The following is a 15959-nucleotide window of genomic DNA, read 5'->3' as shown; positions in this document are numbered from 1 at the left end:
TTATGCACTTTTACAGCTGAGCTAAATGTCTTGCCTATTGTTTTTCCCTTGTACTGCCTGCTTTTGCAAACTGCTTCTCCTGGCTTTCATGGGTAATTTATTTCATACAAATGAACAGAAAATCTGATTTTGAGGAAGCACCTTCCCTCTCTTGCCTTTTCTACTACTTGTAAGTCATGATAGAGGATGTCCTGCCTTATGTCAACATGGTGGAAATCCTTTTGTATGACCTGTGTGAGCATTATTGTCCTGTCATTTTCAACTTACTGCAGAGGAAAATGAGAAGACTCTATAGCAGGGAGGACGTTTTTAAAACAGGCTTGGTACCTGGCAGAGAAAAAGAAAGGACATTCAGAATAAAGAGTACATAGCACGTTTCCATAGCACTATAAATCAGGATTCAGGATGTTTCCAGACATGCAGGTACCTCTTACTCTAAAAAGTGGCTCTTATTCTTCAGATTCAAAAGTGTAAGCAAAATCCTTCTCTGGTCTTGCACAGGTCTTGCACAGGTACAGTAGTTATCCATCCTTTTCTGACCCACAGTAGAGGTGTCCTTCCCAGTGCTCCCAAGTGCCTAAAGAAAGCACCGTTATTCCAGCCAATGTACTTTACCCCTACCAGAAGGTGTATTTTGCAAGCATTTTTGGCCTTCTTCCTCTAGTCCAGCAGCATCCTGCCTAAAAGGTGCTGTGTTGAACACCCAGGCTGATGCCTCTCAATCAATGGCAGTGTCACTCATAACTGGCAGGCTCCTGAACAAAAGGCAAGGGATAAAATTTACCATAAGGTTGTCAAGTAAGATGCCTGGAGACCTTGTAGAGAGATGATGCCCTGTATCTAAACTCTTCTCTGTTGGCCAGGGCAGAGGATTGAACCCAGCCAGATGTGATGGTTCTCAATAGCAATTGGGTATCAGTAGTACTTGTGCTGGAAAGCCGGCATAACTGCACACTGACTTGTCTGTAGGTGTAAAAACAAGTGTGTCAGCATGTGTTCTTGTATGGGCAACAACACAGTGACATATGTAGTGGAGTCTACCTGCACCTGCTCCTCTTGCAAGCAAGTGCAGAATTTCCTCTGAATTTCGTTGTTCAGTATCAGGTCCTGATACATTAGGAAAACCCTGATCTACTTTTCCTTTTAAGTGTGTGAGCATGGATGGACCAATTTCTCTCTTGGTGTTTCCTTTTCATCTGTAAAATGGGTAGAAGGTACCATACCCGCCTTTGAGGGTAAAACGAACTGCCCAGGGGAGTGGTGGACTTTTCCTTTCTGGAAATATTCCAGACTTGGCTTGACAGGGCCCTGAATAACCTAACCTAAGGCTCTGCCTTCAACAGAAGGTTGGACCAGATGATGCTGAGTCCCTTCCAGCCTGGACTTTCTATGATTCTGTAGACAGGTGGGATATCAGAATAACGTGCATATCAATAGTTGTGGCACCTCACTACAGTTCTGGGCGAGCCTTTCATCCCAGGGAGCTGATACAGGGTGAGAGAATGATCTGCTGTCTTTAGTTACATTTACTTCCAAAATACCTGGTTGTCTGCTATGGTTTGCAGTGTTTCTTGGAGTGGAAGAGCAGCAACAGAAGGAAAAGAGACACTTTTGTGCTTTACGTGCCTGCGCAAGTACTAGCACAGCAGCTTTTTAGCTCCTATAAGTCTTAGTTCTGTGCTGGCATTCTTCCTCTTTCCATCCTTCTCCCTCACTCTCTGCCCCCAGTTTTGAGCTGGAAAAGATCTATTTTTATGAGTAGAGTAAGAAAGAAAAAGTGAAGTTGCAACATGCCTGAAAGTTCAGGCCTTAGAAAGAAAGTAAGTTATTACCAGCTCTTTTTTCCCCTTGGGCTTCTCACCCTGACCTCAGCGTTGCCTCTCAGCACAGTGCCATCCTAGTGCTGCGTATGCTAAGCCTGTAGGGTGTCACTGTGACATACTTGCCATGGCATCGGGATTCCTAATTTTTTTCCTGCTCGAACGAAAAATCTCATGTTGCAATTTTGTCATTATAGAAGGATTGGCCACAATAGTTATCTTCCTTATTTGTTTGTAAGCAAATACTGTATATTCTTCAGTTTTGAGCTGTGAGACCCTTAGGCAGAATATTAACTTGTACCCACACCTAATCAAATCTTGTTTTTTGAGCCTGTCCTCATTTTGGAGTGGAAGCTGTACTGTGGCAGCAATGACAAATCAAGGGGCAGAGGCAGTAGATCGAATGTACATCTGTCACTAAAGGATGCAAGTTTCCTTCAAAATGTTTGCATCCTCCGTCTCTGGACAGGAAAAGTAGTTATTGGGATTTCCTGTCCCTGGGGAGTCGTACGGAATGGTACCCAGGGAATACACTTGTTTTACAGACCTTTGAGTGATATTTTTCAAGATGCAATGCACTCAACAAGCCTTCCAGTCAAATCAGGAGGTCCTTAGGAAGCTGCCATACAGAGGAGCTGTGTGTTGATAACATGCAATGCTACAGGCTTGGGGATGAGTGGCTGGAAAGCTGCCCAGTGGAAAAGGAGCTGGGGATGAGCCAGCAGTGTGCCCAGGTGGCCAAGAAGGCCAACGGCATCCTGGCCTGTATCAGAAACAGTGTGGCCAGCAGGAGTAGGGAGGTGATCGGTGATCGTGCCCCCTGTACTTGGCACTGGTGAGGCCGCACCTTGAATACTGTGTTCAGTTTTGGGCCCCTCACTACAGAAGGACATGGAGGTGCTGGAGCATGTCCAGAGAAGGGCAATGAAGCTGGTGGTCTAGAGAGCCAGTCTTATGAGGAGCGGCTGAGGGAACTGGGGTTGTTTAGCCTGTAGAAGGGGAGACTGAGGTGAGACCTTATTGCTCTCTACAGCTACGTGAAAGGGGGTTGTAGAAAGGTGGGTGTTGGTCTCTTCTCCTGGGTGACAAGCAATAGGACAAGAGGAAATGGCCTCAAGTTGCACCAGGGGAGGTTCAGGCTGGATATTAGGAAAAATTTCTTCACTGAAAGGGTTGTCAGGCATTGGAACGGGCTGCCCAGGGAGGTGGTTGAGTCACCATCCCTGGAGGTATTTCAAAGATGTGTGGATGAGGTGCTTAAGGGACATGGTTTAGTGGTGGGCTTGGCAGTGTTAGATTAATGGTTGGACTTGATGATCTTAAAGGTCTTTTCCAACCTAAACTATTCTATGATTCTATTCTATGATTCTATCACAGTGCGGTTTCTCATACCATGAGTTTAGTGGGCATGGTGGTGTTGGGTTGATGGTTGGACTTGATGATCTTATAGGTCTTTTCCAGCCTTAATGATTCTGTGATTCTGTGATTGTGTAAAGGAGCACATTACTTTTCTTTTAACAAAAAACTGTATGTGCTGATTCTTACGTTAGCTTCCTGATAAACTTGCCACCAGTGCATGTTATCTGTGCCTTGCTCTTGGGGAGCATCAATGCGTCACCTTTCTATTCGGAAGAAATTTCCAGTGCTGCATAATTGGCACTGGTGGGAATCGAAGGGAGAAAGCAACAGGCAGCAGATGATCCTTCAGAGCTGCTCTGACAGTGCACGAGCTGGCATGGGGCTTGGGAGACCGCCGTCCAGTTAAGTGGTGGAATTATGTGAGACAGAGGTGAGGAAATGTTGTTGCTTGGAGGGAAATTGCGACCAACAAGCAGCTTGGCCACAAAGCAAGAGTGGCATTTATAACTGGTCAGTAGCAAGGCAGTGGATGGGTGGGCAGAGAAAACGACAGAAGAAAGGGGCATCTCATCTCTCACGTAATTGCTTGCAAGCTGAAGAATTAGAAAACACAAAAATACTTGCTTTTTGTTTTATATTCTTCCACCAAATAGGATAAACAGATGTAGCACCTAGGGTTCAAAATGTCTGTGAGATTTGACAGAGGGGGAGTTCATCCTCACCCCTCATTTAATGCTTTTTCTGTTTCTCTTTTAAACTCATCGTGTTTACCGACCATATGCTTATACAGTTGCGTAAGCTATAGTTTGATATAGTACTATGGATTCTTTTAATGTCCAGCAGATGTATCTTGTTCCAGCCTTCTGTACCCAGGGGATCAAAACAGCCATAATGGCATTGCCTCTACTTTCTGCATGTGTGGGTGTGTATGTGACAGAGCCCAGGTATCAATTCAGTTGTGAAGACTGCACTTCAGGAGAAAGTCTTCACTTTCTTCAGAAGAAAGTCAAGAAAAGACTAAGAAAAGAAAGTCTAAGAAACTTTGGGAGAAGATCTTAAAATTCCTCCTTCCTTTCCACTCCCTGATGACTGAAAATGGGCTGCAGGTTTGAAAGAGGAGCTTTTCAAGGGAGAACTGATTTTTCCAGGGAGTGGCTTAAGAACTACAGGCAGAGGATGCTTTTCAGTAGTGCCCTATGTGGAAGTTCCCCCCAGCCTAAGAAACAAGAAACCGTGTCACATGTAAGAGGGGGCTCTGCGACTTTGCTGCTGCAAGTTAGCAAACGCTACTTTAACCCACCAGCTCTGCTAGACTTCACTTTTCTTATATCCCTCCTTGACTTCTGTTCTATATATTTTTTCATTACTCCCGATGCTCGTACTTCTACTGCTCTTATCCCCCAAAACAGGACCCCATAGTAAAGGGCAGGAAAAAAGGTGAAGTGGGGACTGGAGAACTTTACCTGGAGAGCTGCATGTTGCCCTTAGAGGAAAGCATCGTCCTGGCTTACCAGAGGAGAAACCCCATCCGCCTCTGCAAATTCAGGGTGACCCTCCAGAGGATGAGCTTTTCCTGTGGCTGGCTCAGGATGCAGCTGGAGATATTTGGGGGCAGGCGGAGGGGACCACTGGGGAGTTGTGGTTGAGCATCGCTCATAAATGGAGATGTAACTGGAGCGCTTGCTTCCCTGCCTGATACGGTTTTCATTGCTACAAAGCAGCAGGCTGCTAACTCGGGGGTAACAGAGACTTCTTTTGGCAAGATAAAGTGAGAGTGTGTGGGTCTATTACGGACTTTAATGGGGTAATTTGAAGGCAGGCAGGTTAAGACTTTGATCTACTTCTTTTCATTTTTTAATCCATTTGCAAAGTCCATGTAAACAGAGCTGTGAAAATGGAGTGTGTTTCAGTTCTGCTATGAGCAAATTTCACCCCAGCTGTGTGTCTGTCTCCTGGACGTTGGCACTGTCTGAAGGACGGGTGTCCTCCAGAAAAAATATCGGGCAGTGCCGCTTCCACAAATGATGCTTACGAGCATCTGTCCTCCAGTTTTTTCTCTTGTCACTTTGTTTCATAGTATAGTGTTTTACATACATTTTTAATTAAACACTACTCTGGTACTTCGTCGGGAGTTTCTGTACTCGCTTACTTTTAATTAAATGGCTTCATTCAAAGTCAGCAAGACTTCTCGCACACGCCGAAGTTAAGCCCGTGCTCTGCTGCATGAGAGAGAAATGGCTTGCCGGGCTGCGGTGTGTGGGACCCAAGCCTTGCCTTCGGATGAGGTTGTGCTTTGGGAAGTCACCCGTTTGCAGCCCCCCTGGTGCTAAGGCTTTAAGGAGAAGTAGAGAAAAGAGCATGCACTTGTTTGAGCTGCATATAGCCAGTTTTTACTGGGGGCTACCAGGCCTGTCTGGGTATCTTCTGCTGACCTTGTTATGGCCATCAGGACACACTTACCAAATGGAGTCGTTGCCAGGCAGTCACATTAACGAATGGCTAGCATTAATTTGCCCTTTGAAAATGAAGAAATCAATATGTTGATCCAGTTGGAAATCCCTTTATTCACAAAACAGTCTACCCCAAACCCCTCCACATAATTAAGGCTAAAGCCAAATTTTGTTTGGGTGAAACGCGCAATCTGTCTGCTCCCTAAGCTAGGCTGAATGAAGTTCTCCCTTAATGGCGCAGGGAGCAGCTGTCACACTGTTGCTCTAATAACCATGAGACAAAATGATTAAATTTCTATCAATCATTTAGCATTATCAGAATAGGTCATTTTAATAAAATGTTATCATAGGATCAGTGCCTGGCACCTTAGAGAGGAGAGGGGCAGTGATGGAGAGTCATCTCGTGACAGCCTTTGGGTGATCCCCCTTGCAGGAGATGCTGGTCCAGATTAATCCAGCAGCCCCCCTAAATCCACCATTTTTCATGAGGGTGCCTGATACCAGGATCTTTTGAGAGTAAAGACGTTCCTGTAATAAACTCAAATGGCTTTTTGGTTTCAGCAAGTGTCCCCTTGTTCTTGCACTGTATAAAAAAACCCCCAATCATTCATCTTGGGGAAAATCCTCAACAGGTAGTGGTGTGGGGGACTAAACCCTGGTTTCAGAAGCCATTTCAGAGCCAGAAGTTAGATGCCCAGCAATGCGGATGGCTACCAAGTGAGCTTTCTGAAAGAAAGGTTTCATGAGGATGTTTAAATGTACATACTTTCCAAAACCCTGCTTGGTGCCTGCCTATGTCTTTAAGCCACTGAGTACCTTTAAAAACCTGGCCCCTTGGCCCCTTTGGTTGAAATGTTCGTCTGTATTCACTGTTTGACCGACTTACTGTGTCCCTTCATAATCATCTCCATCCAGCATCCAAGGTGTCTTTCCAGTGTCTGCCCCTCTGCAGAGAAGTTTCATGGCTAAGCATAAGCTGGATCCTAGCCCTGTTTTTAAAGCTGGGTGGACCCTGTCTGTTGACGGTGTGTCATACAAGCAGGAAAATGGAGAACTCCAAAGTCCGAACCAAAATTTGTGGCTCCTTGCTGCTTCTCTTGAGCAGCCTCCTCTGGTTGGCTTCAAGGGTGGTGGTCGATGTCAGGCGCTGATGAAAGATCTGTCCAGCCTTCTGGTGATGCTGAGAAAGGGTGATGGTGAAAAATGGAGAAAAGCTGGAGGATCCTTCCGTGCTTCACCTGGAATACACTTAACAAATAGATGATGCACTGGGTTTCTGTAAATCACACTTGGCCATTGTTTTTCTTTGGAGAGAGGGTTTTTTCTTTCCTGGCTGGGAGCAGCTAAGCCAGCAAAGAAGCACACTCAAACCTTGGCAAGGGAGAAGGATTTTCAGGCAGGGTCACAGTGCAATTTATTCATTGCTATAAGTTTGAAGTGGGTGCAAACAAATCAAAGTTGCTTGTCAGTGTAAGCTGTTGTTTGGTTTGGAGGTTTGCTTAGTTGCCTTTTTTGTTGTGTTTTTTTCCTACATGCAGCAGTCTCATTGTCTTTTCTTCTTCCTCTGCAGGCCCTCAAACTGACACGAGATGTAGAGAGAGAACCCTTTGCCAAATCTGCTGTCAGCAAGTGGACAGTGATACTGTTTACAGCTTATGACCTTTGTGAACCCTGCATTATTTTCCTAACGAAGCAGACTGTTAATAGGCCCCTTAACGGAGTGAAGAGCCTCCCTTTTTTTTTTTTCTTTTTTTTTTTCTCTTTTCTTTTTTTGGGTATTGAACGAATTCTGAAGTATGCAAAATCTTCCTTTTCTGGGATGGCCAAGCACCTGCTGTGGAGACAATGTTCAGCACCATCCTGTTGAGAACACACTGTGTAGCCTTTACAGTAGTTACTTGTCATTGAGTATGTGGTGTTTCAATATATTAATGGTTTATGGGATGTTTTAAGTTGGCTTTTCCTTTTGGAGGTTTTCCCTGTCTGCCCACCCTCGCCCCTACAACCTCCAGTTTGATTTCCGTAGATTTTTGACCATTTTTGCTTTCTCTCCCTGGGGAATCTGAAGTACTGCGCATGTGCAAGGAAACGATCATAACCCAACACTGCTCAGACGTCAGGGTTTTCTGAATATACAGCATTTGTTATACTGATCAACTGGCTGAATTCCAGAGAGAGGTGATGTGTGTGGTCTGTTTGTTTGTTGGGTTGGTTGGTTTGTTTCTTTCTTATTCTTTCCTTAAACTTAATGGTACACCCCTGTTTTCCACAAGCATCAAACCAGGGTTGATTGCAAAGCAAGGGAAGCCGGTGAGTTTGCCTCTTGGCCTGTGAGGACGGACTGACAGCGGGTGCCGTTGCCCGCATGTGCACCGAGGCAGGAGCCCGTTTGCTCCCTGCTGGAGCAGGCTCCCTTCCTGCCTTATGTTAGCAAGGCTGCCCCTACTGCCGCAGCAACCTGGTAATGGGTTATAAGCTGAGCTGCCAGACAAGTTGAACATAGCCACCTGTAAAGATGTGTTTGAAAAAGCGAAAATTAAGGGAAACATGCCACTTCGCAGAAGAGCTAAGTGTAGAGGCTGGGCATCAGCAGGTGACTTGCAGTGGCAACGCCGGGAGTTGAGGCACAGGTCGTTGCAGGGTGTGTTACTGCATCAGTGATATTTTTTTTTTTTTGGACATATCCTTGATTATTTTTTCCTTCTCATTATGTATAATCCGTTGTGGCAGCAGAAGCAGGAGAGGGAATGGTAAGGTGACAGTATCATACAAATGGCTTTTCATATGAGCATAGATTGTAACAGGATAAATGACACTGAAAGACAAGGCAGTTTTATATATTTTGCTTCTAGGATTTTCTTTTGTAAAATGAATAATAATTAATAATAATAATGAATAAAAGGTAATGGTGCTGTATAGATCCTCTCTATAATCTGAAAAGTTTGATTACTTTTTATGAGTGTCTTGGGTGGGGAGGGATACAACAAAAAGAGGGGAAAACACCAATGGTACATAGGAACTCGGTATGAAGAGGTTCTGAATAGGACAGTGTATACATAATTCTCCAAAGCGATATATGAAGGTTTTTTTTCTTTGCATAAAAGCATTATGCATATAAATATATAAATATATTTTATTATGTACAGAAATGGATCATTATGCATGGATGTTAGGAAACAAACTAGCATTTTAACCCAAAGTCTCAGTGCATGAGTTCCCACCGACCCGTGTCCCATGCAATGTGGAGTGACTCCCTCTCGCCACTGCCACCGCACACGCACAGTCATACACACATACACACACACACACACATTCGTGGGCCCTTCCTCGCTCCTTACTTTCCAGGTCCCTGAGGTGATATTGGTGAAACAACAGCTCTTAGTGTGATGGAAGTTTTGTTTTTGTATCGTAGCCCCCCGATGCCCTCATGCTGTTCTCTCGTAAAGATGCACCTCTTGGGTTCTCCCTGCAGTTATGACTGTGTAGACTCTGTGCAGTTGTGGTTATCGTAGCCCTGTAGCATATCAATTCTTCCAAGCAGACGAGGGTTTATCACTCGCCCTTTAAAAAACCTTCTCTTTTCTTTTTACACTGAGGTGGTCTATTTGTCATCGTGGGGACTAGTTTATTACATTTATTGGAGTTAGCTGATGCTTATTGCCCATCTCTGTCAGCAGCCAGCTACCAGGGACGCTCGTGTGGCACAGTGGTCACCTGGGCTAGAGGTCGCTTTGCTCATCAGTCCAGTTGCAGGCACCTTTTACCAAAATTGGTTGAGAGCTTTATCACCAGCCTCCTCTGGGCATTAGCTCTCAGCTTCCTGGTACGCCCCGAAATGTGAGTGTACGCTGAAGGACTTCCCTCCAGTGCTCCTTTCCCCGAGGCTCCTTCACAGCTGCTGCTCTGCAGCTGGGCTTGTCCCCCTGCCCCGCCGTTCCGGCCGCCAGCAGAGCTCACTCAGCGGCTCCCCGTGCTGGGGCGCAGCATTTGGCCTCTGCACGGGTGACCCCTCCGATGAGACCCGGGATGCCTGCCCAAAGACCCCAACCTTACTGACAGCACCAGCAAGGCCTGACTTGATGGTATGGCCGAGGTGACCAAAATCCGTCTTGTCTTTTATTTTTCTTGGAATGGATGCAGTTCTTGTCAAAGGCAAGGGAAGGCCCATTAGCTTAAACCGAATGAGGGCAACTTCTGCTCTGCTACGGCAGCCTAGCCCCCTGAATTCAACAGAGCTAGCTCGCGCTGGCAGAAATGAGAGAGAAAACTATGGTCCGCTCTGTTCAGAAAATGGAGAAAACCCAATAGATTCAGAGACAGCCCATCAATGGCAGAGAAGTTTGGTTTTGTTTTTTTTTTTAAAAAACATTAGCGGCTGAAAGGCTTAACCTGCCTCCCAGCAATGCCAAGGGAAGCATTTCCATTGCTGTGTCTGGGACACACTGGGCCCCTGCTTTGGACAACATCCCAGCACTCACCGAAGAGGGGTGGACTTGGCCAACCTCTTAAGGTTTGGTTTAGTTTCTGTTGCTTTTTTTCATGGCCGAAATTTTCAAATGGAAGTGCCTGGTATCAGGCACCGAACATGGGGGACTCCAGCGTGGTCGCAGGGGGTGAGCTGCTCTGCCCTCATCACTTCTTGATGGAAGGAGAGGTGCTAGGTACCTCCAGGGCCAGGGGAAGGTCACCACTCTCTACGCCTGCTGAGGTGCCCAGCAAATGCCCTCCACTCCAGAGGTGCTAAGTAAGTCTCGCTGAATTTGAAGGGCCACTTATTTAGGTGTCAAAATACAGACTTGAATGGCTAATTTTGGGAACCCACCTTATGAAAATTTGGGCTTTGAGTCTTTGAACATGTTTATGCCTCGAAATTTTCCTTCTGAAACCGTGTAAAACAGATACAGGTCTAGAACAATTACATAGGTATTGTTTAAACATTTGGTCCAAGCAAAAGGTCTAAAAGGGTGACATTTATGCAGTTCCTAGTCACAGGTTTGGGGCTTGATTTAATGATTTTGTAAAAAAATTTTCTCTTGAGAATAATCGGATAGTTGACCACTGCTTAACTCCAGAAATTTTTGTGCCACCGCTTCGAAAAGTTACCTTTTAAGTCATGTATTTCTCTAAAATGATGTCATTGCTTGGCAATCGGTGTTCTGTAAGTGTTTCTAGTACACGATATACCTTAGGAATTGCCAACAGATGCGAAGGGGGACCAGATACATTTCGTTACTATGGGTTGGAAAAAATGGATTGTACATTTGGCTTCACATGTTTAACTTTTTTTTAAAAAAAGTTGCATGATTGGAAAAAATATGTATACAGTATCTGTAAAACTGTTTTATCTGTTTTTGTTTCAAGCCATGTAAATTGGAAGAATATTAAATCCACAGCCTTATCGCGCATGGCCGTCTTTACATACCGAAGAGCTGAACAGTTTATACTTTTCATTTGGGCTATCTTGTACTTTCATTTGAAAGCAGACACTCTCATGTTGCAGTCTTACTGAGGATTTTATATTAAAAAAAAAGAAAAAAGATGCTGCCCTGAAGGAATATACTACCTTACTACACAGAGGTTGGAAGGAAGTTTGTTTTGGAGCAAAACCTGCCCCTTTCCAAATGAAGTAGAGACGCAGTGCTTACTCCACTTGGTGTTAGTAGATATTGCCTTGTGTATTCCATTTTAAATTGTAATCTAGTTTGTAAAAGAGATGGTGACGCATGTAAATAAAGCATAATGGATCTCTACATTGCAAGTTTGCCTTCGCTCTGTTTCATTGTGTCATGGATGGACATCTAAATGCAGGACCTGGAAAAGGGGTGACTTTGGAGCAGTGGGTGAAAGCAGCTGGCAGGGGTTTGGGGCTGGGAAGGGGGCCTGATCCTGCATCCACTGGAGTCTGTAAACGCGTATTTACGTGGGCCTCTGCACTTCAACCCTTCAGCCAAGCCAGCGTAGTTTTGGTGGTCAAATAACCCCCAGTGGGATCCTTTACTGCTGCTAAAAGTCACAAAGATCACTTGATTTTGGAGGGCAGGGGGGGTTGTCCCCTGGTATGGCAGCTGCACCCTCCGGCTGCAGCCCAGCTCGCCCGTCCTGGGGGACAACCAGCCCAACTGCAAATCGGTCAGGAGAAGAGTTACACCCCCTATGGTCTTGGCTGGGTTTCAAACTGTCTTTGAAAAATGCCTGGAGTACTTGAAACCACCCGTTTGGGATTTGGGATAAGAAAACCAGCAGCCTGACTCAGCAGAAAGTTACACCAAGGGCTCTGGCCAAGGCACAGGAGAGCGTGCTGAGAAACATGAGACGTGTCAACAAAAAACTCTTCTCCCACCCCAATGGGAAGCCACAGATGTATAGGGCTTTTCAAGAGCAAATGATATTTTCAAGAAAGAGGAGCCTTTACGCGCAGCAGGGAGGGGTTTCCCATGACTCTCGGGGGACGACTGCCATGTCCTTGCAAAACCCATGGGAGTATTGCGCTGAAGTACTGCAGTATAAAGAGCAGCTTGGGGATATTCCTTGTTTAACGCAGCAAGAGCTATTCAGGCTTTGTCCTAACTAGAGATAGCCTGAAATATTACTAGATCAAGTTAGAAAATAGCCTTTGACCAGGATGAAGAGTGCATTAGCTTTCCCAGAGTGGGAGCACGCTTGTCCTGCAGCAATTACAGCTTCTCTTCGGAAATGGAGCTGTTTTGCTTGATTTTTCTGAAGGCTCCTCCAGCAGCGCTCTGGCAGGGAAGGACCCGTGTCCTCCGCCTTGTTGGCATCACCCCACTGGTATTTAGGACAAACGATGAGAGCATTTGGCCTGGTGAGGTGCCAGGTGGAAGGGCCTCAGCTTTGACCTGAATTTAGGTAGGGGCAGCAGCAGCGACGATGAGCTGATCAAATCCTGTGCAAGTTTTGTGCTGACCCTACTTGGTTGTGTTCTGCAATGCCTTAGCTGTGACCTTCCATTCACCCAGCCTTGAAATAGATCATTCTTATCTTTCAGAGTACTTTCAAAATAAGACCAAGACCAAATTTCTACAAGTTGTCCCAGAAGACAAAAGGCTTTTCGAGCTGCTGCCGAGACTGGTGAGGCAACCGAGAGCTATTTTGGGAGCTCCCCACCACATATGCTGAGTTGCGAGTTCAACCAGACCAGGGAAAACACTGTTTTACAGCTCTTGTTTGGCTACCACTGCCAAGGAAGTTAGTGGTGCTTTCATGAAGATTGAGATAAGCAAATCTGGGAGGTTACCTCTTTTTCTGGTGGAGTCATTGTGACTGGTATCTCCCTGTTCAAAAGGAGGACTTCTTGGGTGAAGTGGAGCCCAAGCCAGATGGGGTAGATAACGCTCTCACTGGCGCACAGATTCATCCTGCTGCCAGCGACTTCTGCAGTGTCTCATCGCTTCTCTGTTTGCCTGACCCAGCCCACAGAGCTTTTTTCCCACTGGCACTGCCTGTGGAATTTTTTTAAATGAAAATACTTTTATCATGTAAACACAAAACATCATAGAAAATTCCACTAGAACCAAAAAAAAGTAAGCTTCTTTTTAATGCTCTTTAAATCTTTAGAAAACTTTGGAATTGTCTGACAAAATTCAGAAACTTTGGTTTGGATTTTTTATTTTGGCACTTGGATTTTCTTTTCATACTAGTGACAATGGTAGTTTTGCATGTGCCACAACATTTACTTATTAGAACAAAGTGTCTCCTGCTTTTATTATTTGATGCTTTGATGACATACAAGGAAACCGATTTAATCGAGAAAACGAGATAAAATGTCTCGATTCAGTAGGAACAATTGGCCTAAATTAGGGTACTGTTGTAACATTCTTTTAATGTTACATTACGCCATGCAGGTTTAAAGATATCTATATGGTATGAATGACATATGGTGAAATGGGGGGGAAACAGTAAAAATATATGACATCTCATAAAAATCTTTCCAGCTTCCAAGACAAAGACGATCTTGATCAGGATTCCCCCCCCTCCCCTCAATTTTCATTCTTTTTTAGGTGATACCTTAAGACTTTGGTTTTGCTGAAATCCAAAGCATAAGGCAATTCCCAAGTGCTGCCTTTCCCCAGGGATTAGCGTTGCTTTGCATACCCTGATGAGCCCTGAGGCTGCTGCCGGCACCCGTGGCGCGTGACACGCACGGATGTCAGACTTCAGCTCTGTCTCACACCCTGGGGGCCTCTGTAAGCCCTGTAAGACCCCGCGGCTGGTGCAGCGAGGTGCCAAGGCAGGAGGATGGGGAGGACGTCAGTGGGAGCGAAGCATGGCAGATGCCAGCACCCTGCTCTGGTATTCATGTGTCGCAGAAGACCTCTCTGAAGCTTCATCTGCTGCATGGACAATGGATCCTTCTTCTATTTGTAACCACCTTGGAAAAAGACGGCATCGGTTAGAAAGTGCTAATTAAGAAATATGGGTGTACCCTACCTCTGATCTTCAAAGTGAAAGATGGAGGAAAACTGTGCATTGACACGGCCACCTCGGAGGTCCTCCCTGGGGAGCAGCAGAGGATGCTGCTCCTGACATCTTTCCCTCCAGGAAGGCGAGGTCCAGCCTTTCCAAGCCTTGGCTGTGAATGATGAGCTTGGTGTCTGGGCAGCGTCTCATGTTGCATTTGTTGTTTCAGTAGAAGATTGATACTTCACCAGCACTTTATTTTAAATCTTTATAGGCCCCTCTTACTTAAGGCTATCCAGGCTTGTACACCATTAACTAGTTCGTGGATGAACGTCCTGGAGAAAAGGCAGTGCTTAGAAAGTAATTCATAAAAGACATAAAATAAAAAAAAAAACTTTGTCCTTTTACTCATTAAATGAAACCCATTGTCATTCACACTTCTCTGGAGAGTCATACTTGCAATATCAAACTGCATTCTCAATCGCAGTGTGCATCTGTTAAGCAAAATTTATGGCGAGGCTGTCTCATTTATACAGAAGTTTTTGCTATGCACGGTCACTCAGCCTAGCAGACTCCTATGGACAAGCCACAATTTAAGTCAAAACTCTACCGTGCCTTAAGTGGATATAAAATCATAGGTGCTTTCAGAGCTAGGAGCTATCAAAGTCTCTTCCTGGGGAAGGCATCTACCTTCAGGTGTCTGCTCTGAAGCTTCTGCCTGTAGGACTACAGCTGGAAGGAGATGGTAGCACAGGGGGAGGTCAGATGTGGACTTTGCAGTCGAGTTGTGTTTGCTCTGCAGTCTGGGTAAGGTGGGCTACCTTGTTTTCACCAAAGGGTCAGTGCAAACTAGTTTACCAGAGAGTAAGAGCAGGTATGTGGGAAGTTACCGTGGAGTAGCTAATACAGGTAAATACAAAGCCTCACTTCCCTTTCTCTATCTCATCCATAGCTAGTGCTTCAGGGTGAGCCCATTTCGCTCCGTTTCTCACTAGAGGACACCAAGGTCACAAGCCATATGCAGAAAGTGCCCTGAATTGCTGGGTTATGGGGGACTTGGCTGAGACTCTGTCGCTACATTTCCAGCCTCTTAAAGCTCCTGCCTGAATATCTTTGCTTTTCCACAATCTCTCCACCTTACTTCACTAAAGCTTTGTTCTCTTCTTGAGAAAGGGCCTTAGGGACAATGACATGATGTTGCTGTTAGTGGGAGCCTCTCGCGGTTTGGTTTTCCCACACCAATGCATGTGTGAGGAACAGGGGACTGGCTCCCACCTTACCTGTCTCATGGACCATGCCTGTGTGTGGAGGAAATGTCAAGAGATGGGAGCATACAGGAACAGCAAATAAGGCAGCACATGAAACGGGCCTAATAAAATGCTACCCTTTAAATGATACGTTGCCTTGGGGGCATCTGAACCACTCCTTCATGCCCTTCAATCATTCTTCAAACCAAGTCTGAAGTCACCAGAGTTTCCCATTGCTGTCAGCCATGGTTTCCTAACTTTTGATCCCCATGAGCCTTTCTTTGAAAATGTCTTTTTTTCTTTTTTTTTTTTTTTCCCATTCTCTAACTTTTTAACATTCTCTGTTTTTCTAAGGCCAGGTATTAAACATTTGTGGGGTCAGCAATGTCAGCTGAGGATATGATTACTTTTAATGATGTTTTTATACAGGCAAGAAGCCCAGGTAGCACAGTTATCCGGCAAGAACTTGTTGCCAGTACAACTCACTCCATTCCAGCTACGCTGGCAAGATGCGCCTTTTTGTTTGCTGCTTCAAGCTACGGCTGAGTCTGAAGACAGTTTGCTGGTCTAGCTACGTCAGCTACCTTTTCCTAATATAGGCTAAACCTTGAACATTGCTTCACGCGGAATACCAAGTTTGCAGCCAATGGTGTGAACTGCTGGCT

The 15959-nt window shown here is 45.3% G+C and overlaps 1 protein-coding gene across 2 annotated transcripts in view; it reads left to right on the top strand.

Annotated features, from left to right (window-relative positions):
• The window catches only part of FOXO3 (forkhead box O3), a 94767-nt gene extending 86242 nt beyond the window's left edge, over positions 1 to 8525 (top strand). Inside the window, exon 2 of one of the 2 annotated variants that reach the window (XM_059833883.1) lies at positions 7200 to 8525. In XM_059833883.1, coding sequence (XP_059689866.1) covers positions 7200 to 7496 — 297 coding nt within the window. In that variant the 3' untranslated portion in view covers positions 7497 to 8525. The remainder of the gene's footprint in view (positions 1 to 7199) is intronic. The other variant, XM_059833876.1, reaches the window with a different exon arrangement.
• Positions 8526 to 15959: the final 7434 nt, after the last annotated feature.

Source organism: Gavia stellata, chromosome 2 (genome assembly GCF_030936135.1).
Source record: "Gavia stellata isolate bGavSte3 chromosome 2, bGavSte3.hap2, whole genome shotgun sequence".
Classification (NCBI taxonomy): domain Eukaryota; kingdom Metazoa; phylum Chordata; class Aves; order Gaviiformes; family Gaviidae; genus Gavia; species Gavia stellata.
This window is presented reverse-complemented; position numbering and strand designations above follow the sequence as displayed.